At 46.0% G+C, this 27163-nt stretch overlaps 1 protein-coding gene across 3 annotated transcripts in view; it reads left to right on the top strand.

The window, feature by feature from the left end:
* The first annotated feature begins 20527 nt into the window (after window positions 1-20527).
* The window catches only part of MAP3K9 (mitogen-activated protein kinase kinase kinase 9), an 86531-nt gene continuing 79895 nt past the window's right edge, over window positions 20528-27163 (top strand). For 2 of the 3 annotated variants that reach the window (XM_031001861.3, XM_031001860.3), the window contains exon 1: window positions 20528-21309. In XM_031001861.3, the coding sequence (XP_030857721.1) occupies window positions 20892-21309 (418 nt within the window). In that variant the 5' untranslated portion in view covers window positions 20528-20891. The remainder of the gene's footprint in view (window positions 21310-27163) is intronic. The other variant, XM_055362215.2, reaches the window with a different exon arrangement.

Below are 27163 nucleotides of genomic sequence, written 5' to 3'. Positions count from 1 at the left end.
CTATGCAAAGTTAAAGCAAGTGGTGGTCCATCTTCCCAGAGGAATGAAGCAAACAGGGCCAGTTTTATGGCTAAGGTTTGGTCTAATCCCTGGTATGTAGCTGACTTCCAAAGAGGTTGGAGAAACGTGTTTTGGGGGCCAAGGACCCTACTTAAATGAAAGGGACCTAATACCCAAGCTACATCTCTCGAGGTTTAACATTATTTGATACTTCCAGTGCCTAAGATGATCCCAACCAAGTCCAGCAGGCAGAAAGGGACATCAAGCCTCCCCAAGGGGCAACTTAACTTGATGACAAGAGTTAACAGAAATGGCAATTTGTCTGAACACCAGCACTTAGGTTATCATATTGGAAAGGCTGGAATGGGCAGAGTATGTTAGGCTGGAAACCTTTCCTGGCCTAGTTACCTAGCACTTTTTGAATGAGCTTTGGAAACAATACCTGTGTATATGAGTGTGACACACCGATGAAACGTTTTTTAAAATTTTTTGAGACAGGGTCTTGCTCTGCCACCCAGGCTGGAGTGCAGTGGTGAGATCTCAGCTCACTGCAGCCTCTGCCTTCCAGGTTCAAGCAATTCTCATGCCTCAGCCTCCCGAGTAGCTGGGATAGGTGTGCACCACCATGCCTGGCTAATTTTTGTATTTTTCATAGAGACGGGGTTTTGCCATGTTGGCCAGAGTGGTCTTGAACTCCTGGCCTCAGGTGATCCACCCACCTCGGCCTCTCAAAAATGCTGGGATTACAAGCGTGAGCCATGACATTCGGCCTGACGAAACTTTAGAAGCTGAGGCCCGTACAGGTGTGGTAAGACCATTATAATGCCCAGGGGCTAAAACTCTGGCGTAATGAACAGTGGGGGAGAGACAACCTCTTTCTCTGTCTCTCACTCCCTGACTCTTTTCTCTCTGATGAATAATATTTAGTTAATATTTGGATGTGCATTAAATTGTGTTATTTGGATTCTCCATCCCTAGTGATATATAATCTGCATACTTTATAGATCTTGACTAGTAGTGGAAATAAATACTTAAAGTTTCTGTATCTAGATTCTTTGTCAAATATTTGTTGTTCAAAGAAACACTGATATAGGTAGATAAATAAAATTCTTATAATGAAGACATTTTGAAATAATATTTAGGCAAATTCTATTGTGAAAGGAGGCATGGAACGGCGGAAAGAACTCTGATTTAGTGATACTAAGACCTGAATTCTGGTCCTAGATCTGCTATTAGTTAGCTGTATTACTGGCCTATTATTTATGATTCTATCAGTATTACTTTGGGGGGCAACTTCTATGATATTAGGAAGATATTTTCACGAGGGACCTGTGTTGACTAGAAATACATAATGCTCATTAAGAAAATTTATAATGTAATCCCAGCTACTCGGGAGGCTGAGGCAGGAGAATCACTTGAACCCAGGAGGCAGAGGTTGCGGTGAGCCAAGATTGCGCCACGGCACTCCAGCCTGGGCAACAAAGTGAGACTCTATCTAAAAAAAAAAAAAGAAAAGAAAAGAAAGAAAATTTATAACAAAAAATATAGGCCTCTTTATTTTTATTTTTTAAAATTAGGGATGGGGTCTTACTATGTTGCCAGGCTGGTCTCAAACTCCTGGCCTCAAGCAATCCTCCTCCCTCGGTCTCTGGAAGTGCTGGGATTATAGGCATGACCCACCTGGCTCTAGCCTGTCTCTTTAATCACCACTTTTGTCCTGCTTTGGAATCCGATTCCTGATTTTATTTTATTTTTTGCTTTAGAAATGAGCAATAGGTAGTTTGGCAGAAGAGCGAACAGGTGTGGAGGGAGCTAACAGAGGTTTTGTTGAAACCACAGACTTGCTTTCCTGAAATAAGCATCAGCCTTCATCCAAATGCCTTGTGTAGATTTCCATAAATAAAAACCTGATGGTAAATATAGATTCATTAAAGGGTCTTAAAATAGGAGCCAGGCTGTGCTGCAGGCTTGGGCAGGGGACACAACACAACTTCTCTATTTTATCCTTTTCTTCTTTTTCTTCACTCATCCATGAGCTTTTATCTGAAAAAGCAGACAGCAGATGTGCCCGAACTCTTTGGTTACAAATACTTGATTGGCTAATTTGGTTCAAAAGATATTTATTTTGTAAGAGATGAAAATCCGGGGTGGCTACAGATTTAAAGGAACAACTGAACCCAGGGACCAGGCACCGTGATCTCAGCAGGGCTGAAGCTTTTCTATGTGGTGCTGCGGTGGCATGGCCCGACTCCAACTGCCCTCTGCATTTGTGTCTCAGCTCAAAGTTCAAAGTCCCCAGAAAGTGATTCTGTTGCCCAGTTTAGGACTTAAGTCCACCCTGTCTATGCTCAGGGGAGGGGTCATGTGATTAAAGTCTCACCAGAAGAACATGGAAGCAGGTGAGGCAGCTCCCCGAAAGTGTGTGTGTGAGTGGGGTTTAGCGGCTGTTACCAGAGGAGGAAGGCTGATGGGAAAACACCATGGTGTCCAAGGCTCTAGAACTTCTCAGAAAGAGCTGTGAGTGGCAGCTATGTCAGATACCTCCAAAATGCTCTCAGGGCACAACTGGGTAATTTCAGGAGCATTGAGAGCCAGTTGGCCAGAAGGCTGACATCCAGTGGCTGGTTTATATTTTAAAGATTGCAGCCAATGTTTTTTCTTCCTCTTCTTACAAGCTTGTAAACAGCTGGCATTCAATGATATTCATTGACTGATGGGATGAGTAAATGAATGATGACACAGCTGTTACATGGGCCAAGGGAGTCTTCTGCTCTACATTAGCCTTAGCAGAATTAGTTTAGGAACTGTTTAATGGTGATTCAAGCCCACCAGAGCTATCTTTAGCAAAAGCTGGCCCTTGGCGGGATATTGTTTACAGCAGGCAGGGACAGATGGGAACCAAGGCCTGAATGACAGGGAGCCTCTTGTTTTCATTCCTCTCTGAACGTCTACATGCTTTCTCTGGATGCAGTTTGGATTTTTTTTTTTTTTTTTTGAGACGGAGTTTTACTCTTGTTGCCCAGGCTGGAGTGCAGTGGCATGATCTCAGCTCACTGAAACCTCCACCTCCCAGGGTTCAAGAGATTCTCCTGCCTCAGCCTCCCGAGTAGCTGGAATCACAGGCGCCCGCTACCATGCCTGGCTAATTTTTTGTGTTTTTAGTACAGATGGGGTTTCATCATGTTGTCCAGGCTGGTCTTGAACTCCTGACCTCAGGAGATCCACCCGCCTCAGCCTCCCAAAGTGCTGGGATTATAGGCGTGGGCCACCGTGCCTGGCCCAATTTGGTATTTTTAAATTTTCAGTCCACCTAGTCAGAAAATAGCTTTCTAAGCCTCCAGTGTTTGTATTTCCTCTGCTCAAGAGCCCAGAGTGACTGAGACTGAGCCACCTTCATTCCCATTCCTGGGGTCTGCACCTGGCTCAATCAACTAAAATGGCACCTGAGGAGGTGTTATCATGTGGATTTGGCTATCCACTGTTATCATGTGGATTTGGCTGTAGGAGCAGTTCTTGGGAAAAAGGGGAGATTCAGGCAAACAACCCAATTGGTATCTCCCGCAAAGCCAAATAATAATTACTACTTGCTTACATTTGCATAGTGCTTTAAGAATACTTGCTATCCATGATCTCATTTGATTCTTGGCACAACCTTATGAGGTAGGCAAAACAGGTATTAATATTCTTACTTCACATCTACTTTATTTCACCTTGCTGTGGGTCTGTTTTTAAAAATTCCTATCTCGGCTGGGCACGGTGGCTCATGCCTGTAATCCCAGCACTTTGGGAGCCTGAGGCGGGCAGATCACGAGGTCAAGAGATCGAGACTGTCCTGGCCAACATGGTGAAACCCTGTCTCTACCAAAAATACAAAAATTAGCTGGGTGTGCTGGCATGCATCTGTAGTCCCAGCTACTCAGGAGGCTGAGGCAGGAGAATTGCTTGAACCTGGGAGGCAGAGGTTGCAGTGAGCCCAGATTGTGCCACTGCACTCCAGCCTGGCGACAGAGCAAGACTCTGTCTCAAAAAAAAAAAAAAAAAAATTGTATCTCTTCTATTTGCCTTTACATTTATTGAGGGCGTAGATTATATCTTTTTACCTTTGCACTTAGATCTCTAGCACCTAGCTCTGGGCTCTGTACATGATGGGCATTTAATTGATATTTCTTTTCTTTTTTTTTGAGACGGAGTCTCACTCTATTGCCCAGGCTGGAGTGCAGTGGCACGATCTTGGCTCACTGCAACCTCCGCCTCCCGGGTTCAAGCCATTCTCCCGCCTCAGCCTCCCTTAGTTGATATTTCTTAAATTGAATTTCCATTTTCCAGATGAGAAAACTGAGGTCCGGGCTGGGCGAGGTGGCTCATGCCTGTAATCTCAACACTTTGGGAGGCCAAGGAGGGAGGACCACTTGAGCTCAGGACTCTGAGACCAGCCTGGGCAACATTTGTGAGATCTTGTGTCTACTAAAAAAAAAAAAAAAAAAAAAGCTGGGCGTAGTGATGCATGCCTGTAGTCCCAGCTACTTGGGAGGCTAAGCCAAGAGGATACCTTGGGCCTAGGAGATTGAGGCTGCAGTGATCAGTGATCATGCCACTGCACTCCAGCCTGGGTGACAGAGAGAAATTGTCTAAAAAAGAGGAAAGAACGAAAGAACGAAAGAATGAAAGAAAGAAAGAAAGAAAGAAAGAAAGAAAAGAAAGAAAGAAAGAGGAAAACAGAAAAAATCCTGAGGTCCAGAATGCTGAGTGGCTTGCTTTGGGACACACAACTCTAGGGACAGGAACCTAATGATCTGCAACCAGTTATCATCCCTTTATGTATCCAGTGGATGATTCATAACAACACAGATAAGCCTTTGGAACCCCAGTTATATGGTGGCTTAGACTAGGCTCCCACCTGAGAGGTCTCCAGCAGCTCAGAAAGACCATGCTGTAAGACAAAGCACCCAGGCTCTGAGGTTAGAAGCCTGAAGTCTGGTGGCCTCCAGGAAAACAATCTCAGCCCTCCAAGAAGGGTCCTTGCCAGAGGAGTTGGACAAGCACCTAAGGAAGGCAGGTTATTAAAACCTGAATTTTCTCAGGAGCTGACTCAACTTTCTTAGCTGCCTCACATTTGAGTTTGATGGGAGAGAAAGGAGAAAGAAGCTGAGGTAGATACTGCCTTTGTGAGAAGCTTCCCATCACCTGGCAGAAGGCAGTCAGGGACAGCTGCAAGCTAGAGCTTATGGTCTCTGAAGTGGGCAAGATCATACAGCTCCACCACTTACAAAATGACCTGGACAAGCCACTTCAGCTGTGTTCATTCTCCCAGAGTTGTGTGAGGGTTAAATGAGAAAATCTAAGTCATTTGTCATTACATAGGATTATCATCTCTTTTCATTCAAGGTAGGAAAAGCAAGAATTGTGCCAGGCAACGATGAAGAAGGCAAAGTCCCTTTCCTCAAAGACTGATGGTCAAGGGAGGGGAGTAAATGGCACAGTAAAGTGGTAAGGGATCTAAGTGTTGGTCGATCCTGTGGGAACCCACAGAGGAAGCATCCCCTGTATCCTCAGGATAGTCAGGAAAGGCTCCCCAGAGTGTGGACCTTTTTTTTTTTTTTTTTTTTGAGATGGTGTCTCACTACGTCACCCAGGCTGGAGTGCAGTGGCAGCTCACTGCAGTCTTGATCTCCTGGGCTCAAGCAATCCTCCCACCTCAGCCTCCCAAGTAGTTGGGACTACAGGCGTGCACCACCACGCCCAGCTAATTTTTTTTTTTTTTTTTTTTTTTTTGTAGAGCTGGGGTTTTGCCATATTGCCTATTCTGGTCTCAGAACTCCTTGGGCTCAAGTGATTCACTTGCCTCGGCCTCCCAAAGTACAGGGATTACAGGCATGAGCCACTGAGCCTGGTCGGAGCTAGGTCTTAAAGGATAGGTAAGACTTCATCAGGCAGGAGAAGCTGTGTTTGCAAGAAATGGTGGGATTATGACAGGGTGACTACGAGGACATGGAATTACAATATGGCTGAGGGTGACAGAACTATCATCAGATGCCATCTTGTGTCATCAGACTCCTTGTATTTATGCTGCAGAGGCCACACTTGGCAGGCTGATTTCAGGGGCATCAATCAAGAAGTCTCTGTGAAGTCACAGGCTTTCAAGATTCTTCTTCCCTTGCTTGCTGGGAGTGGCTGTTCCTCTGTTCACCTCCATTTCTTCAGAGCTGGAAGAGATGTGAGAATGATCTGGTGCAATCCCCTGCACCATGGTTGGTATGGATGGGTATCCCCATGTTATAAATGAGGCAACCGTGGCCGAGAGAAGCTGCAGCCAGTCCTTGGGGATGCGGCACCCAGGACTGCTTCTCCTGGAATTCAAGATGCTTCTTTTCTTTCCTCCCTTTTAGGTTTCAAATCTCTATTTCAGGCAATACTTGATATATTATGTATTTATAATTCAAGTTTTCAGACTTTCCTTAGCAGCAGGTTATAAAAAGGAGAGAAGCAGAAGCTGAGACAGGGAGGAAGCAAACAGAATGGGGCAGAGGTGGGAGTGGGAGGCTGAAGGCTTCCAGGAAGATAAGCTTCCTCGACTGTTAGTGGATTCCGCATCTGCGGCAATTCTACCCCCATCCAAACTAGAGGCTTTGGGACTATTGAGAACCAGGACCACCTATTTTCACAGCAAATGCCTGGAAGGAACCCAGGTGTCACATGTTGAGGGTTTATCAGAATAAATGGCTGTTATTTTCTTTTCCTCTTCCCTTTCCTTCTCACCTACCCTTATTAGTGATCTAGTGTCATAGCTGCAGAGTGACAGCAGGGAGACAGGAGTGAGCGGGGAGTGTGGGACAGAGGGGAAGAAAGAGAAACAGGCCATACGCAGACCTACAGGCAGCTCCTGAGCTACCCAGATCGCTTCTCCTGTACAGGAAGAGCTGCTGGCCCGAGGGAAGGGAAGAGGGGGTCCCTGTTGGAGCAACTGGAGTGGCAGGAGGCGAGTGGGTCGAGGGAGAGTTATTAATAGGCACTAGAACACATATTTACAACTGGTGGCTTAAATTAAGGGCAGCACATTCACACCTAGCTATTCCCAGGCTTCCCACAAAGACATCTAAAGCGTGCAAAGCGCGCTCCCTGAGCCCAGCCCACCAAGGGGCGCGGCCCGCCTTCGTAGGGACAAGGTCTCTGGCGATGGCCTGAGCGGCTGCGGGAGTTCGCTCCAGGGAGAGCGCAGCGAAACCGAGGGCATCCTTCCCTTTAAGAGGAGGGGGCGGAGGAAGGGAGAAGGGGAGGAAGGAAGGAGGGGAGGAGGGAAGAAAGAAAGTGGGGGAGGGGGGAAGAAGGAAAGTGGGGGAGGGGGGAAGAAGGAAAGTGGGGGAGGGGGGAAGAAGGAAAGTGGGGGAGGGGGGAAGAAGGAAAGTGGGGGAGAAGGGAAGGAGGGAAGGAGGCGGGGAGGGAGAGACGGAGGAAGAGAGGGTGGGAAGAAGGAAGGAGAGAGGGCGAAAAGGGGAGAGGGGGCGAACGAGAGAGATGTGGGGAGAGAGGGGAGAGGAGAGGGACGGGGCAGGGGAGGGGAGAGCGAGGGGAGAGAGAAAAAGAGAACGCAAGGGGGTCGGGGAGAAGAGAGAGAGCGGGAGGAGAGGGGGAGGGAGAGAGACAGGGGAGAGCGAGACAGAGCGTGGGGAGACGGGGAGAGGGGAGAGCGAGAGAGCGAGGGGAGACGGGGAGCGAGCGAGAGGAGAGGGGAAGAGAGAGACAGAGAAGGGGGGAAAGCGAGAGAGAGAGAGAGGGGAGAGACAGAGGGCTGGGGGAGAGCGAGCGCGGGGGAGAGCGAGCGCGAGCGAGGGGAGAGAGAGAGGCGCGCGCGCTGGTTGCTCCTGCGAAACCGTAAGCTCCGCCAGCGCTATTCCCCCTCCCGCTGCCAGCCCCGCGTCCACGTGGGGAAACTGTCCCTCTTGTGCCGGGAAGAAACGACTCACCGCCTTGCAGAGGCGCGGAAGCTGTGCGCGGGGCGCCACGGCCCCGAAGCCGCGAGTGACCGCAGCTCCGATCCCCCGGCGGGAGGCCTGCCCGAGCGTGGGAGCCGAGCCCAGGGCCCTTTCTCCGCACTGGCTGCGGACCTAGCCCTTCCTGGGCCCCTCCTCCCCGCGGGGAGAGAACGTCAGCGCCGAGGATCCTGATGCGGGGGCGCGATGGCGCCGACCGAGAGCCCTCCCGGTCCCCGTGTTGCGGGGCAGAAGGGGAGGGGTGGGCCGCAAGGGGCGGAGAGGGCCCGGCGTCCCAGCTGGAATGGAGTTACCAGAAAGGGGTTCGAGGCAGCCTAACCCTCCGCCCTGAGTCCTGGAAGGCAGCCTCTGTATGTAGCTCGGTGCATTTTGCACGAAGATAGGCTGCTCCCGGCGGCGTAGGGGGTCGGGGGAAGGTCCTCCTGTGGGTAAACTGATCAGAGAGCCGATAATGGATTCTGGCTCCGACACACGCCACCCCTGCTTGCTTAGTGGCTCTGCACCCCACTTTTTATATAAAGTGGTTATTCAGAGTACCTAGCACATAGGTTTTTGGTGAATATTGAATGGGAAGGGCAGGTGAAGTCCTTGGCACAGGCCCGGCACACCGACCGATGGACCCAAGAATGTCAATTATTTTTGCTGTTATTCCCTCCAACCTCAGCTGTCCTTTCTCAGAAGCAAAGCTAGGAGACACCAGAAGACCCGGTGCGAAAGTCTGGCTTGTTTTAACATAAAACCCACACTCCCTAAGGAAGTGGATTCTGAGTGGGAAAAGCTTTGGAGTCAGAAGCAGGAACCCCTGATTGGGTCTTGGGCTTCTGTTCCTTAGTACTTAGCCACACTGAATAACCTCCCTGGGCTTCCGTTTCCTTATTAGTAAAATTGGCTAAAAAGTCCCAACCAGGTAGTACGATCCCTTCTGCCTTTATTGAGGGCTCACTATGTTCTAGGCACTGCTCTTAGGGCTGCTTCCGTATTATCTCAGTTAATCTCTAAGCTAGTTTAGGAGGTAATTAGGATTATTTAAAATCTCCATTTTGCACTTGAAGAAACCAAGACTTAACAGAGAGGCTAAGTAAATTGTCCTAGACCACACAGTGAGTCATGGCAGAACTGGACAGAACTGAGATTCAACTCAGGCAACCTGGTTCCAGAGTCTGTATTTTTTTTTTAATAGACAAGGTCTTACTCCCTCTCCCAGGCTGAAGTGCAGTGGCGCAGTGGTGCCATAGCTCACTGTAACCTTGAATTCCTGGTAGCTGGGACCACAGGTGTGCGCCACTATATCTGGCAAAGTTTTTAATTTTTTGTAGAGACAGGGAGGGACTCACCATGTGGCCCAGGTTGGTCTTGAACTTCTGTCCTCAAGTGATCCTCCGGTTTTGCCTCCCAAAGCATTGGGATTATAGGCATGGGTCACTGTGCCTGGCCTCAGAGTCTGTATGTACTCTTAGTCAGTATACTGGCACCTGTCTGTAAAAGTGTTTTCTGAACTCTAAAATAGTATATAAATGTTGGCTGTGATTACAGTGAGTGCTACAGTTGGTAGGTCGGTGGCTTCGTCTTCGTATACTAATGGAGGGTATGTCTATCAGTGCCCAACCTACTGCCTAGTACTCAATAAGCTGTCAGTCACTCTGCCATCCCTTGCCCACATCCCAGGAAGGAGTGTACCCATGCAAAAGAATGGCAATTCCATCATGTACAGAGCTGGGGAAGAGGGCAGACTATAAGATAACGAAGAGACATCATGAAGCTGCAAGCAATTGCACCTGACCTGGGTATGAACAAAACCCAAGGAAGCAAAGATGGGAAGGCTTCAGGTTGGAATCTCCCCTACTTTTCATAAAACACAAAGCACAGGAGAGTTTCCCTGATGTTCCACAGGCCAAGCAGGCTGCTCTCTGGGGCTCCCACTGACTTCACAAAGGGCTCCATCCAGTAACCCAGAGAACAGGCAACTGTCTTAAAGGTCTCATCAGTGTCAGGAGACTCATGTCTCATGTCTGTGAGCAAAAGATTCACAGCCTTCAACTAGGAAAGGCATAGCCACTTAAAAGGTGTCCTTGAGTAGAAATCTGGAAAACCACGTTAAAGGAGAAAGTATTTTATTATTTGAGTCTGAATGTTTTCTAATCATTATTGTGCCCTTAGTCATTTTATAGAGTTAAGGTTCTCAGGGACTAGACTGTTGTCATTTAACAGTTCTTTAATGAACTCCAGATGATGTAATCAACTGCCCACTTGACATCTCCACTTGGGTGTAGAACAGTGATCTCAAACTTATCATGTCTAACATTAAACTGGTGAGATTTGCCCCCAAACCAGCTTTTTCCACATGCTCCGTTAATGGCAATGCTAGCCTTCCAGTTGCTCAAACCAAAAACCTTGATGTCATCCTTGACTCCTCTCTTTCTTTTATTCCCTTTCTGATTCATCAGCAAACCTGGTTGGTCTACCCTCAAAATGTACTTCTAAATTCTGACCACTTTTCACCATACCCATTGTCACCTCCCTTTTCTAATTTGCTGTTATCCCTTGACAGGCTTACTGAATAGCCCCTTCCTCCCACAGTCCCCGCACTTGCTTTCTGAAGCCTGTTGCAAACCCAGTAGCCAGAGTGATCTTGTTGAAAAGGCAGACCACACCACTCCTCTGCTCATTGAAATCATCGGTGTGGCAGGGCATGGTAGCTCACGTCTGTAATCCCAGTACTTTGGGAGGCCACAGCAGGAGAATTGCTTGAGCCCAGGAGTTCGAGACAGTCTGGGCAACATAGTGGGAGCTTGTCTCTACAAAAAACAAAACAAAGCCAAACAACAACAACAAAAATTAGCTGGGTGTGATGGCGCATGCCTGTAGTCCCAGCTACTCAGGAGGCTAAGGTGGGAGAATCACTTGAGCCCAGCAGGTTGAGGCTGTAATGGGCCGAGATCATGCCATTGCACTCCAGCCTGGGCAACAGAGTGAGAACTTGTCTCAGAAAAAAACAAAAACAAAAACAAAAACAAACCTCTTCAATAGCCTGTCTCATTTAAAGTAAAACCAAAGTCCTCCTTTGACCTGAAGGACCCCATGTGAACAGGCCACCCTACCTCTTATAGCTCTTACTACCCTTGAGTTTGCTATCTTTTCATGAATACACAGGCATTTTCCTGTCTTAGGGCCTTTGCACTACCGTGCAGTTTGCCTGAATGCTCTTCCCCTGTATCTGTATGACTGGTTTCCTAAATTATTTCAGGTGTATTTACTCAAAAGTCACCTTGTTGGCCGGGTGCCATGGCTCACACCTGTAATCCCAGCACTTTGGGAGACCAAGGCAGGTGGATCACCTGAGGTCAGGAGTTCAAGACCAGCCTGGCCAACAAGGTGAAACCCCGTCTCTACTAAAAATACAAAAATTAGCTGGGCATGGTGGCATGTGCCTGTAGTCTCAGCTACGTGGTGGCTGAGGAAGGAAAATCACTTGAACTGGCAGGCAGAGGTTGCAGTGAGCTGAGATCATGACATTGCACTGCAGCCTGGGCCACAGAGTGAGACTCTATCTCAAAAAAAAAAAAAAAAGTCACCAGTCACCTTATCAAGGAGGTTTTCTCTGGCCACTCAGAAAAGTAGCCCCTCCTAACATTTCACATCCCCCTTCCCTTTTATTTCTTCTTTGCATTTACCCCTCTCTAATCTGGTATTATATATTTTAGTTGCTTACTTTGTTTCCCCCATTAGAACATGAGCTTTATGAAGGGAAGAGATGAAGGGATTTTTGCAGGAAGGGATTTTTGTTTGCTGTGTTCACTATTTTATCTCTAGTGCCTTGAATGGTGCCTGACATGTAGTAGACACGTGTATAAATATTTGGTGAATAAACGAATGAGTAGAATAAAAAACGAAGGACCCCAAATTAGCGCGGACCTTTTAGCAAGTCACTTATCCTCTCTACACTTCAGTTTCTTTGAATGTGAAATTGAGTTTTGCATAAGACAGCTCCCAGTTTCCCTCCAGCTATGTGCAGACATCCCTGAGTTAACTTGAAAAGCTGGGAGCACAAAGGGTCTGAAGATTTGGGTTCAAGCCCCAGTAACATCACTTGCCTGAGTCTTAGTTTTCACACTTAGCCCACACAACAAATTGAAAGGGCTCCACCCAGCGACCGCGAAGGTTATTCTAGCTCTTAACTAGAAAAAGCGTAATTATAAAAGGAAGAAGGCGCCATACCCCTCAATACCACACGGCGGCGCAATGGTCCACCTTTGTCTCTAAGAGGGCACTGCTGTGCCAAGTCCGTTACGAAACAGCCACCACTACCGTGCAATGTATTATTCAGACAACTGTGACGGTTGCTTATTCCTCAGATCTTATTGGTTTGTTTAAATAACAAAAATATTTAAATTGTTACTGTTTTAGATAAGAAGGCACAAATCTCAAAACCAAAACAGAGAGCTTACGTTTGAGTTCAGTCTTGCCAACGTGATTTAAAGACCAAGGTTTGCCGGGCGCTGTGGCTCACGCATGTAATCCCAGCACTTTGGGAGACCGAGGCGGGCAGATCACCTGAGGTCAAGAGTTCGAGACCACATGGTGAAACCCCGTCTCTACTAAAAATAGAAAAATTAGCTGGGTGTGGTGGGTGGGCGCCTGTAATTCCAGCCACTCGGGAGGTTGAGGCAGGAGAATCGCTTGAACCTGGGAAGGCGGAGGTTGCAGTGAGCGGAGATGGCGCCACTGCACTCCAGCCTGGGTGACAGTGTGAGCCTCCGTCTCAATAAATAAATAAATACAGACCAAAACGTTTGAAAAGCTAAAGTCTAAATCCGTGTCAGGTGAGGGGTGCCACAGCCATGCTAACTTAGTCCACATATGTGTCTGCACATAACCAAGAATTTCCCTCCATTAGGTAGGAGGGGTGAGGAGCAAAGGGACTGTTTGGATTCCAAGACCTTTTGTTTGCTTGGAAGAAGCCGTTAAAGCCTCTAGCAAATAAAACAGACTGTGAACCTAAGCAAGCCCTTAAGTAACAGGAGTCATTGTCATTATTGTTACTTATCAGTAGTGTCATCCTCAGCTTCTGTTTTCCTTCCTCCACCATCTCTCCAACTAACAATAATGATTTTAGTTTGAATTTCGTATTTAAAAAGATAAAAGTGATTTTGTAGTTCTTTATTACAATTACACAAATATCACATGGTTATTTTTGCTGTAGGAAAAAGAAAAGTAAAATAAAGGTGACATAGTTTGGCCGTCTGTCCCCGCCCCAATCTCCTGTTGAACTGTAATCCCCAATGTGGGAGGTGGGGCCTGGTGGGAGGCGATTGGATCATGGGGGCGGATTTTTCATGAATGGTTTAGCACCATCCCCTTGGTGCTGTCTTCAGGATAGTGAGTTCTCATGAGATGTGATTGTTTAAAAGGGTGTGGCACCTCCCCCGTTACTCTCACTCTTGTTACTGCTTTCGCCATGTGACGTGCCTGCTCCTCATTGCTTTATGCCAGGATTGGAAGCTTCCTGGGGCCTCCCTAAAATCAGATGCTGCCATGCTTCCTGTAAAACTTGAAGAATCGCAAGCCAATTAAACCTCTTTCCTTTATAAATTACCTTTTCTCAGGTATTTCTTTTTTATTTTTATTTTTATTTTTTTTGAGACAGAGTCTTGGTCTGTTACCCAGGCTATCTCAACTCACTGCAACCTCCGCCTCCTGGGTTCAAACGATTCTCCTGCCTCAGCCTCCCCAGCAGCTGGGACTACAGGCACGCACCACCTCACCTGGCTAATTTTTGTATTTTTAGTAGAGATGGGGTTTCACCATGTTGGCCAGGCTGGTCTCAAACTCCTGAACTCAGGTGATCCACCCGCCTTGGCCTCCCAAAGTGCCGGGATTATAGGCTTGAGCCACTGCGCCTGGCCAGGTATTTCTTCATAGCAATGCAAGAACAGCCTGACACAGAAGGCACTAAAAATTACCCATGCTCCACCACTTAGCTCAGAAATAGCTGTTAAGATTTTTATATTATCCACCCAACACATTTGTAATTATATTTTATAAGGATTTTTACTACTCTTTCATTTATCATTATACTGTACACATTTCCACATCATTAAAATTTTTCATAATTATCAACAATAACATGTTTTTTTAATAACCTGTTTAAAATTGACAAAAAGTGTATATATTTATAGTATACAACATGATGTTTTGACATATGTATGCACTGTGGCGTGGTTGAATCAAGCTAATTACCATATGCTTTTCACATACCTATTTTTTTGTGTGGTGAGAACACTTAAAATCTACTATGTTAGCAATTTTAAAGTATAAAATATATTGTTATTAACTATATTGACTATGGTGTACAATAGATCTCTTGAACTTATTCCTTTTTTCTAACTGGTAACCATCATTTTCCTCTTTGAGTTCAACTTTTTTAGATTCCACAAGATCTGTTCCATAAGAGAGTGAGAGTTCATGTGATATTTGTCCTTCTTTGTCTAACATACTATTCTAATTAGAAAATCAGAATATTTTCATGGTAGAAAATATTAAATAGTATAGGACAAAGAAAAAAAATCACTCCTAATCTCATAATCTAGATTGGTGATAATTGCTGTTCACTTTTTGATATATTTCTTTCAATAATATTAATGCATATATATTTTTCACAAGATTAGGAATATATTACATATATAGTTCTCTTAATTTTTCAAATTTATTTAAAAATTATTTGAAAATTACAACAGATAGATTTCTTTTTTTTTCCACTTAACATGATTATTTTCCCAGTCATTTCATGTTTTCAAAAACCCCGATGATAGGAATAATTTTCTCTTTCCTGAAATCTCTCTTCTTGTGATTGGATCTGTTTGAGGTCCCGGACGGAAAGGCTTGGACGAAGTCCTTGCAGACTCAGCATGGTTGTAAGCAGTATAATTTCAGAGGGCTGTCCCATGGGCTCACTCTGCAACCAGGCTGGATGAAGCAGAAATGATTTGACCTTCACTCCTTAATTAAAGGCTCTGATCATTGTTAAAATGCAACTTGCTCTCCAGAGATGTGACATTCTAAACAGCACCCCCCCATAGTTTATTGCTTTTCTGAACTGAGGTTTTCCTAAAAGAGGAAAGATTTCTTACCTTTTTGGTGGTTCAAGCTACATTAACTCATAATTCCTCATAGAGGAATTAAATACTATCAATTGTAATAACATTTACAATTTATTAAGCACTTATTATTATGTATTAGGCACTGCCAGGAGGACCTCTTACTTCATCTAACCTTCACAGCAACCCCATTTTATACAATCTCATGTTACCAACAATGAAACAGAGGCTCAGAGAGATGAAAGCCCTCCCACAGTCATGACAAGTTGATCAAGACTTGTCTGGGTCTGACTCCAAAGGTCTGTTCCATCAGCCCTACCACATATCTGCCCAAACCATTTGCTTAAAATCATATTTAATGCAAATGGAGTTTATGAAACAGGAACTAGGGCTTCTTTCCTGAAATGGTACACATGAGAGGTGAAAGTGGTGGGCTGGCTCTTTTAGAAAAGGTCAAAGGGGCCAGGCACGGTGGCTCAAACCTGTAATCCCAGCATTTGAAGAGATGGAGGCAGGAGGATCACTTGAGGCCAAGAGTTTGAAGCCAGCCTGGGCAACACAGTGAGTCCTTATCTCTACCAAAAATTAACAAAATTTGCCAGGTGTGGTGGCATGCACCTGTAGTCCCAGCTACTCAGGATGCTGAGGCAGGAGGACCCACTGAGTCCAGGAGTTTGAGGCTGCCATGTGATCAGTGAGCTATGATCGTGCCACTGCTCTCCAGCCTGGGTGACACAGTGAGACCTTGTTTCTTTAAAAAAAAAAAAAAGGTAAAAGTCTGCTTGAGGGATTTTTTTTTTTTTTTACATCAAAGTACTAATTTTAAATATTTCCCAAAAGAATCAAGGAAAGGGTGACATTCATTAACTAAGTCACAGTTTAGGCTCAAATAATACCAGTAACTACATGCTAGATCATGTGTTAAGCACGTAACGTATATAAGATAGGTACAATTATCCCTGCTTTCCAGGTGAGGGATCTGGGGCACAGCAGGGTTAACTTGCCTAATGGCACACAGTAAGCATAGATTCAAATTCAGTCAGAAGCCAAGACCCCAAATTCTTCATTAGTCTATGATGCCTGCCCTCTTTCTTCCCTTCCCTCCTTTCTTTCCTTCCTTTTCTCCCCTCCCTGCTTCCTTCCTGTTTTTCTCTTTTTCGTCCTTTCTTTCTTTCCCTCTCCTCCTGCCTTCCCTCCTACCTTCACCCCTTCCTCTCCTCTCCTTTCTGTTCCTTTTTTTTTTTTTTTTTTTGAGAGAGGGTCTCGTTTTGTTACCCAGGCTAGAGTGCAGTGGAGCAATCTCAGCTCACTACAGCCTCAACATCTCTGCTCAAGCGATCCTCCCATCTCAGCCTCCCAAAAGCTAGGACCACAGGCACCACCATGCCTGGCTAAGTTTTCTATTTTGTAGAGATGGGGTTTCACCATGTTGCCCAGGCTGGTCTTGAATTCCTCAGCTCAAGTGATCCACCCATCTCGGCCTCCCAGAGGCCTCTGTTCCTTTTTCCTTCCTTCCTTCTCTCTCTTTCCTTTAGGGAAAACCCTGGGTTCAACTTCCAGTCAAGAGGCCTAGGTGTAATTAAAGAGTGTTTCTTGGGGGTAATGGGCAGGTGAAAGAAGGAAAAAAATATGTTGACTCTTTGCTGGGTGTGAGCAGTAAGCTAAGAGCTTCTGCATGTCCTGTGTCATTTAATCCTATAAACATCCATTAAAACCAGGTATTATTATTACACCTACTTAAAATTGAGGAAACTGAGGTTCAAACTGGTGTCTTGCCCAAAGTCACGGCATTTTTAAAGGACAAAGCCAGGATAAACCATGATCTGTTGACTTAAGTCTAATGCCAACTTGCATCTTGATTGCTATTTTCTCCCTTCCTTATGCTATGCTTTTCAGCGTGGTAGAGAAAATGTTTCTTTTTTGGGGTGACATCTGCCAACCCCCTCCTCAAAAACTTCATAGTGGTAAAATCTTGGTAATTCCACCTGACTTTCGAAGTCTTTTACAATCTGCCCTTCTTTTATTTCATCAGTTTTATTTCCCATCACTCCCTTTTTGCATTCTCTCCTCTTCTCTGGATGAAATTTCTATTATTGCTACCCACTACATTAATTTCTATTTCCACATCTTTTATTCTGTATTAATCAGGTTGTATATATCTTTCAATGCCCAACTTAAGCATCTCCTCATCCACTCTAGTCCTCAGGGAAGGCAGTATTTGATCACCCCACAGCCCTACTCAAAACCTTTCAGTGATAATCTTTTACATGCTGAACAAAACCAAGGCTTCTTCGCCTGGGATTCAAGTCAGCCATCCAGTTGCAAAGAAGTACTGAGAGTCAATTATGTGCTAAGCACTCTCTAGGTGCTGGGAGAGCTGTGGAGAACCAGACAGACTGGTTCCTACCCTTATGGTGGATGCACTAGACATTAAATAATTACAAATAATCAATTATATAATTACTAGTGTGAATCAAGTGATTACAGGGCCCTCTACAGTCTGGTCTCAACCTATCTTTTCAGTTCTTTCTCATCCTTCTATTCCATCCAAATGGTCCCCTCTCCATGCTTTCCTATGTCTGTGGCTGTGCCTATTCCCACCCTCCTTTCCTGAACACACTCTTCCCTGCTCCACCCCATTCCCCTCCAGGACCAGTTCTGGTTCTGCTTCTTCCATGCAACCCTGCCAGACAAGTTTAGTCTGAAAGATCTACCCTCATTTGAATTCCTAGCACTTACCCATTCAACAAATATTAACTGAATGACTTGTTGAAATGTTTGATGAATGATTCTTTATGAGATTCTAAACACATGCTATGGTATTAAAGGTTTAAGTTGTACAGGGAATTAGTTTTCCTATTGAGAAGAATCAATGATTTTTCTCCTCTCTTCCCCTCTTCCCAGGGAGTGGGAAGGAATCCACGAAACTAAATAGTAGAACATACGAAATTATGGAGAAGCAAAATGACAATAAACTTACCCAATTACTCATAATCCGACTACTTAGAGACCCACCACTGACATTTTTCTCTTTTTAGTACTTTTTTTCCTGTTTCTGTTTTGCTGTGTATCTACAGTTTGTAAAACTCTTTTTCCCTCAAGTTAAAAAAAATTTTTTTTTTGAGACAGGGTCTTGCTTTGTCACCAGATTGGACTGCGGTATAGCAAACACTGTTCACTACAGCCTTGACCTCCTAGGCTCAAGCAATCTTCCTGCCTCAGCCTCTCAAATAGCTGGGACTACAGGCTTGCACCACCATGCCTGGCAAATTTTAAAATTTTTTGTAGAGATAGGGGTCTCGCCATGTTGCTCAGGCTGGTCTCCTTCCTGGGCTCAAGTGATCCTCCTGCCTCAGCCTCCCAAACTGCTGAGATTTCAGGCACGAGCCACCATACCCAGTCCTAAGTTAAAATTTTATCAAGACAATTATTTTCTTATGGCCTTTAAAAAAACACAATATACCTCCATCCCCACTCCCTTGCTCTCTGCTGCTTGACGGTGGAATGGTTTTGTCTAAAACAAAACCTAGAGAATTTACTCAGACTCATCCATATCTTTTCCAGTTCATGGATCCTATGTATAATAAGAATCTGAGCATTGTTTTAGGTCTTTACTTAAACAGAAATCCTTTTCCAAGACCTACTCTGGACGCTTTTTAGAACAAGCCTCATCTCTCTTCTTCAAGACCTCAAATGTGTGCTGTGACTATACAGTGTAGTCATATTGATGAGCGAACCACAGAATGTTCAAACTATGAGGACACAGGATATCTTCCAGTTCACTCCCCTCACTTTAAGAGTACAGTGTTAGGACACCTGCCCGAAGTCATGCAGCTGCCTAGTTATCTTTCCAAATTGCCCCGCTGTCTTTGGTTTGTGTAATAATAAACCCCAAACTAAAATTCAACAAAAGCACTCACCCTTGCTAAATAAATCATGTCTATTCCTACCACTGAAGGGGAAAAGGTAACAAAGTTTGGTAGAGATTGGGCTAGATCCTTCAGCACTGGCTTATTTAGAAATTTCAGAGGACTAGGTGAGGTGGCTAAGGCCTGTAATCCTAGCACTTTGGGAGGCCGAGGCAGGTGGATGACTTGAGCCCAGAGTTCAAGACGAGCCTGTACTTCCAGCTACTCGGGAGGGTGAGGTGGGAGGATGGCTTGAGCCTAGGATGTTGAGGCTGCAGTGAGCCGAGACTGCGCCACTGCACTCTGGCCTGGACAACAAACTGAGACCCTGGAAGAAAAGAAAAGAAAGGAAAAGAAAAGAAAAGAAAAGAGAGAAAAGATCAGAGAACTTTTCTTACTGGAAGTCAACGTTGCCACGATAGGATTAAAGCAAGAAGAAACATTATGGGCCTCGTATCTCGTCCTTAATGTTCAAAACGCAGGGTATATAATAGGAAGCAAAGCATATAGGAAGAGATCGTCCTCACTCGTGAACTCAGCATCGGCTTCTACGTTTATTCTGCTTTGGTTCTTCTTAATCTGACCTCTATAGACTTCGCCATGATCCAAGGTGTAATTCCAACAGGCAAAAGAAATCTAAGGATTGTCGAAAAGGTGGCTCCCTTCAGACAGACCAAGCCCAATTCATGGCAGCGTTCCCAGCCCCAGTTTGAAGCTCAGTAAGGTGGTCTCTTGCGTTTCTGAATTCTGAAAAAAGAGTGGTATTGGAATCTCTTCTTACCGGAACCCTGGAGAGGGCGAGCTGTGGTGCAGTCCTCATTAAGGGGAGAACTGTAGTTTTCAGAGTTCTAATGAACATCCCAATGGGCCTAAAAGGCTTCAATAAGAGATGAAAGGTTCCGGGTGAGAGTGGGCGTGGGCGAAGCTGATCCCTCTATGTTGGACTAAGGCAGAGCCAGATCCAAGAGGGAGAATCCAACTGTAAAAGGGATCTGGGGAAGAAAGAGCTCTGTTGGGGGTGCAGCCGGATGAAGAACACCGGTGCTGCTCAGTGCAGCCCCTACCCATCCATGGCAAACAAAGGCAGCGGCCTCCCTTCCAGCCTTTTAGTTTGAATGAAGGCTCAGTATTACCTTTTAGGATCCACCCTTCCCTCCTCACGCACCCAATGAGGCCGGAGCCTCTTCCTGCCGGGAGGTGCTGAACTCTCCCAGGAAACGGACAGGTGCCGCGAGCCAATGGTGGGAGCTGCGGCGGTCCAGTGGGCGGGAAGAGTGAGTCGACCTGGGTTTGAGAATGAGAGAGCCCGCAATGGGGGAGGGCACGGTGCGTCGGCGGCGCAGGGGGTGAGAGGGACCTGCGAGGCGGCCAGCCTGGCTGCCCCAACCACGGCGGAGGAACCGGGGACTGGGCGGCCGCAGCCAATGGGAAGGCAGCGGGCGCGGGGCGGGGCGGGCGTGGGGCGGAGCCCCTTCGGGTCCGCAGGGCTGGGGCGGAGCCAGGCCCGCGTCAGGTGGTCCCGGCGAGCGGGCGGTGCGGGGGGCGGGGCACGGCACGGCTCGGAGAGGAGAGCGGCGGCCGGCGGGCAGCGGCGGGCACCGGCTGCGCGAGCAGGTACCGGCGGCAGAGGTGACGAGGCCGCCCCCGGGGGGGCGAGCGGGCAGGCGGGGACTCGGCCCGCTGCGCCCCTAGGCTGCGCGGAGCGCTCGCGCTCGGCGCTCTTCTCGTACCGCGGTAACAGCGCCGGCGAGCCGGCTCTCCCAGCCCTGCCAGCCCGGGCCCTACCTGCGGCCGCCGTCGTGGGGGGGGGGTCCTCCCAGCTCTGCGGAGGCGCATGAACAATAGGCGGCGGCGGCTCCTGCGGGCGGCGGCGGCCCCGCACCCTATGGATCGGCCGCTCCATGGAGCCCTCCAGAGCGCTTCTCGGCTGCCTAGCGAGCGCCGCCGCTGCCGCCCCGCCGGGGGAGGATGGAGCAGGGGCCGGGGCCGAGGAGGAGGAGGAGGAGGAGGAGGCGGCGGCGGCGGCGGCGGCGGCGGCGGGGGGCCCCGGGGAGCTGGGCTGCGACGCGCCGCTGCCCTACTGGACGGCCGTGTTCGAGTACGAGGCGGCGGGCGAGGACGAGCTGACCCTGCGGCTGGGCGACGTGGTGGAGGTGCTGTCCAAGGACTCGCAGGTGTCCGGCGACGAGGGCTGGTGGACCGGGCAGCTGAACCAGCGGGTGGGCATCTTCCCCAGCAACTACGTGACCCCGCGCAGCGCCTTCTCCAGCCGCTGCCAGCCCGGCGGCGAGGACCCCAGTTGCTACCCGCCCATTCAGTGTAAGGCGAAGGCGGGGCCCGGGAGCCGGTCGGGGAGGGGGAATGACGGAGGCCTGGGGGGCGGTCGGGGAAGGGGGGAGCCCTGCGCGAGGGCTGGGATGAGGGCGGGGGGTGAGGAGGACGATTGACCTGGGTGTGGGTGGCGCGCGCTTAGGCTGCCAGGGCTTCGCTTGGTGTGCTGGATAAGCTCGAGACGCCTCAGGCCCTGCCGGCACTTCAGACGCTTGGGCTTCTTCACCTTCATTTGGCCACCTCAGCAGTGGCTCCCGATTTCCACATCCTGAAGTCCTAGTCTGAGAATTTGCCAGTTTCCCAGTCCCTTCTCTTACTCACCCCCCGCCGCCCCCCATTCCCAATCTGGAAGTGTTTATGGCAAGCTGGTGGTTAGTGTCCTAGCCTTAGTCCCCAAATCAGGGACCTTGCCACCACCTCTTCTAACGCCTGTCCCCGCCTCCTAAAGGCATTTGCTTTCAAAGAGATGGGGGTGTCTCCGCAGGGCTGAGCTGGCTCACAAGTCCCAGAAGCATGTGTGAACTCAAGGCTCAGGTGCCCGTAAAATGCCGGGTTGATTTCTTGGATCCTATTTCTTATATCTCAGAAGTTGTACCTTTAGGAGTCTCACTGATTAATGTGCTAAGAGGGATGTGTGTGTTGAGAGTGGGGGTGGGACAAGTGATGATTAGAGAGGAAAAAGTATGTCGTTCCCCCATGGGAGATCACGATTGCAAGGTACAGTGGCTGAATCCCAGTCCTTTGACAGTGAGGCTGTTTGGGAAATACATTTTCTTCTTTCTTCTCATCCTAGATCCTTGCCTATATTTGGAACTGGTCAAATCTCAGGGGGACCATGCTCAGGGGTCCCTCCCAGGGCCTTTCTCCCAGTGTCCTGGTTTCCGTCAATTTTCCAGGAGCCCCATATTTCATACCCTATAATGAAATCTTTTTTTTTCAAGGGAGTTAAATTGCCATCACAATCCCTTAATCATACTAGTTTATTTCAGAAAAAACATGTAAATATCTCTTTAGTGCAGTTTACACTATTTTGTATTTGAGAGTTTCCATAATCTCTTATCTGTTAAAAAGGTATTGTTAATATGTATTAATTACTGTTTATTCCTTATTTTGTATACTTTCATCTTAGTTGATTTTTTTAAAACGTCATTAGCAAGGACCAACTTTAAATATTTAGTTTTAAGATTTCCTTTGTAACAGTTACGTTTTTGGCTCTGTAACTTATTTTTTACCCCAGCAATTGTGTTACTTTAATCTTGAGTTTTTTTGTTTTTTTGAGACAGAGTCTCGTTGTCTCCCAGGTTGGAGTTCAGTGGTGCAATCTCAGCTCACTGCAACCTCTGCCTCCCGGGTTCAAGCAATTCTCCTGCCTCAGCCTCCTGAGTAGCTGGGATTACAGGCGCCCGCCACCATGCCTGGCTAATTTTTGCATTTTTAGTAGAGATGACGTTCACCATATTGGCCAAACTGGTCTCGAACTCCTGACCTCAGGTGATCCGCACGCCTCGGCCTCCCAAAGTGTTGGATTACAGGCGTGAGCCACCGTGTCTGGCCTATCTTAAGATGTTTTTTAAAAACTAGCACATAATATCAAAATCATAGCCTCTTCGCTTGTTTTTCTGCTCTTCTTTTTCTGTTGGTGTTTTGACTATCAAATCGATGTTCAAATCTTTAGGTTCCCCCTCTCCCTCTCATTCAGTTTAAAACTTCATTTTTCTTCATTTTGATCTTTAAAATGCCTGGAGGTAGCAAATTACTTTAAATTGTTTCCAGATACTACATCTTTTTGGGACTAGTTTGGTAGCCTTAAGGCTAAGCATCCTGGCATAGTGTTTTGAAAGTGTTGAAAATGAACTTGGTCATATATTGGAAGAAATATGAATAGCCTGGCATGTTAGAAAACAGTGTCATTTTAAACATAAGTCAGATTTTGATTCTGTGGGTGAAGTTTTGTGATTTTGTTTTCAGGGACAGCTAATGTCAAAGCAGAAGAGCTAGGTGAGGTTCGTGATCAGGAACTCGGTTTCTTCAATATCTTGTGCTCTGGCTGCTAGAGCAGTCAAGAGTCAGTATGACTTAGGCTGAAAAACTGTCCACAGAGCTAGGCATGGCAGCAGCGTGCTACTTCTTCATTTGGTGGCCAGGACTTATCTTCATTGTTATACAAGTTATCTTGGATAGAGTGGATTCCTAAATCTGGAACCCAGATGTTGAGAAAGTAGGAAGTAACTTGTTCTAATGGAAAGAATTGACTTGAAGAATATGGCATTTGAAAGACCTGACACGTTCTTTTATTTGGCCTCACTAGGAGTTCTGATCTTGACTAGAATTAATTTTTGATAATTCAGAAAATTTAGTTTCAGTCAAAAACTAATTATTGACTACCTAGTGAGTGATAGATACTGTACACTGTGTTAAGTACCAGGACATAAAGAAGTGATAAGATCAGAAGGTGCTTATAAGTTACATGAGGGAGATTAACTATGTAAATATAAAACTTCAGTGCAGTGCCTTGGTTCATCAGAGGGTGAACATGGGCGGTCATTGAAGTCTATGTGCTCTACCAGATCAGTTTGTGTCACTCGGAAAGTGAAGACGATTGACAAACCTTGTCTCCGAAGACTTGGAATGAAATTGAGCCACTGACACTTCATCGCCAGAGTTACCCTTTTGAACTTCTCCTGTGAGCATGTGTTGTGACGTTGCATTCTGGGCCATGAATAGAAGACATTAAGTCAAGCAATACTGTTCAGCTTTAGTTTCATATTATTGCTTCTTAAAGTGAAAATTTAGCTTCAAACTTTATTTAAAAGCTTTTTTTGTTTTTTTAATTTTTAGAGACAGGGTTTCACTCTGTTGCCCAGGCTGAAGTGCAGTGGCATAATCATAGCTCATTGCAACCTTGAACTCCTGGGCTCAAGAGATCCTCCCACCCCAGCCTCCCAAGGAATCTGGGACCAGAGGCGCATGCCACCATGCCCAGCCAATTATTTTTATTTACTTTTTTAACAGAGGTGAGGTCTTGCTTTGTTGCCCAGGCTGGTTTCAAACTCTTGGCTTCAATCATTCCTCCCACCTCAGCCTTCCAAAGTGTTGGGATTATAGGCGTAAGCCACTGTATCTGACCTCAAACTTTATTTAAAACAGAAGGGGAAATTACTAAATATTATGACAAAGAAAACATATAAAAATGATATTATAAATCATTTTACATTCATATAATGCTTTAATCCTCTCCATTGTAGGTACTTGTTAGAGTTTAGCTGTCTATGGATGACAAATATAAATAACCCAGGAGCTCATCCATCATCTTTATTTTAGTGAAAGATGAAAAATGTACAGTTCCAAACTCATTATCTTGGGAGATGCAATCCTAGGTATTATATGAAAGTTTCTCTTACAAGAGAGTTGTTTCAGTTTTCAAACAGGGCATACATTAAGGTTATTAGTTTATGTTTTTTATTATCTACATCCACTAGAAATAGAAGGACATATTTTCAGATGTACCTAAGATTTTTAAGTGAGTGAAGTATATACCATTCACTTACTCAAAACCCACCAAAATGTGCCTAAACATTCAGTTTCCAAGCATATGATTGAGAGGGAATAACATCTTGACTTTAAAAATGGAAGAACTAAGGATTTATTCCTGATATTCCTGGAAATATCCTTCCACAGAAACTGAAAAATGTGCTGAATGCAGCTTGACCTGATTCTTACTTAAAACCAGGTCTTGACTGGAGCAGGGAAGGGAAGGAGAGCCCCACATACTCTGCTGCAGCTGAAGGTCTAGTTCCTTTGTTCCTATCCAAAGGGACTGAGCTCGGAAGGAAAAAGAAGGTCCTTCCTCCCTCCCTTCTTCCTGGGTTCTGTCTTTTATCTGCTTGAAAGTTGTGTTCTATACTTTTCTTGGAGTCAGGTCATAATATTTGCTTAACTAAATAGCAAGAACCTGAGATTTTTATGTTCTACCCAAAGAGAGGTTATTGTTTTCCCTTCCCTGCAGAGGTTTTTAGAGGAGCTGTCCTTTCAGCACCCTAGTACTGAATCATATCTTTTAAACCTCCCTGCATTTATTTTTTCAATCCCTCCTGCATTTAAATGAATATTTAACACCTACTGTGTGTTTACAACTATGCTTAAGACTGGAGGAAAGAAGGGAGGGTCCAAGAGAAAGTACAATAGTTAAAATTCCCTTAAGGAGAATTCAGATACTCAGTTGAGGAAATAAGAAAACAGATACAAATTTGTTAAGTAATGACACATCTTTTCATATGTGTAAAAGCTGCTAGAAAAACATGAATGTTCCTCCCTCCATGACCAGGAAGACTCTTAACATGTATTTCTCCAAGAGGGTTTCTAATCTTTCTTTATAACATAGGCATATTTTTCTCATTCATATAGATGACATCAGGCACAAATTAGTAATCAGTCAGGATTCATTTTGGGGCTCAGAAACTCTCAAGCTATTTTGAGCAAGAAAGAGATTTAGCACAGGAAATTCTGTGCTTGCAGAATTGTTGGAAGGGCTGAGAGAAGAGGCTTTCAGCTGGACCTATGTGAACAACTCCCAGAACATAGCAGAACTGGCCCACCAGTTCAGCTGCTACTTCTCTAATTGGGAACATACAGAATCAGGAGCTGCCATTGAAGCTGTTGGCTTCAAAAACACCCTGTTGTGTCTGCAGCCCAGAGATTAGGCAACCACTTGGCTATGAAACATTCCTCTCCACATCTACAGACTTAGTGATTGGACACCAACATGCTGATGCAAAAAATCCCTGCAGCAAGAACATGGTCTTCATCTCACTTCTGCCTTTCAAATATTGTGCATCTAATTGGCAGAACTTAATCTGCATTCAGAACTTTAGCTGTAAAGGAGTCTGGGAAATGTAGTTTTTAGCTTCCTAGCCTCTGTAGTACTGAAATTTGTGCTAGAAGGATTTTGGAATGGATGCCGATTGCTAGTCTACAATGTTCTGCCATGACATTCATTCTTCAGGAAGATTGCTGGATAAGGTGATAACCTCTTTAAACAGTTGGAATTTTGGGGTCAGGATGGGCTATACTTTTTGTATATCTAAAGACTATCCACCTAACATCCACCTAAGAGTTTCCTTTGTGCAGACTGCCAGTTGCATTACAAAATACAGATGGGCTAACCTCAGATGGGATAGAGGTGCTATAATTAAGCAAGAACAGATTTTTTAGCACCACCAGCATCTGAGTGGAGAACGGAGGCGTTACAGGGCTGGCTGAGTAAGGAAGGGAATAGTCAGCAGTGGCAGTTCCTCTTTTGGTCTTGCCAAAAGTTCAGAAATGTATCTTTGTTTTCTTAGTTTTTTTGTTTTAGTAAAGTGTGATTATTTTCTGTATTTGTTTCAGAAGGTCTAGTTCCAGTTCAGTTTTTTTTTTTTTTTTAAGATCTGAATTTGGTTTATTTCCTCCTGAGATAGTGTGTTAGTCCATTCCTGCGTTGCTATGAAGGAATACCTGAGGCTGGGTAATTTATAAAGAAAAAAAGTTTAACTGGCTCATGGTTCTGCAGCCTGTACGGGAAGCATGGCACCAGCATCTGCTTGGCTCTGGTGAGGCCTCAGGGAGCTTTTATTCATGGCGGAAGGTGAAGTGGGAGCAGGCATGTCATGTGGTGGGAGCCAAGAGCAAGAGAGAAAAACCAGATAGGTGTCACACTGTTTTAAACAACCAGATCTTGTGTGAATTCGAGCAAGAACTCACTCATTACTGTGAGGAGGGTGCCAAGCCATTCATGGGGGATCGGCCCTCATGACCCAAACACCTCCCACCAGGCCCCACCGCCAGCACTGGGGCTTACATTTCA

The sequence above is a fragment of the Gorilla gorilla genome, chromosome 15 (assembly GCF_029281585.2).
Source record: "Gorilla gorilla gorilla isolate KB3781 chromosome 15, NHGRI_mGorGor1-v2.1_pri, whole genome shotgun sequence".
NCBI lineage: Eukaryota > Metazoa > Chordata > Mammalia > Primates > Hominidae > Gorilla > Gorilla gorilla.
The sequence above is the reverse complement of the archived record's forward strand: the minus strand, read 5'-3'. Positions and strand labels throughout refer to the sequence as shown.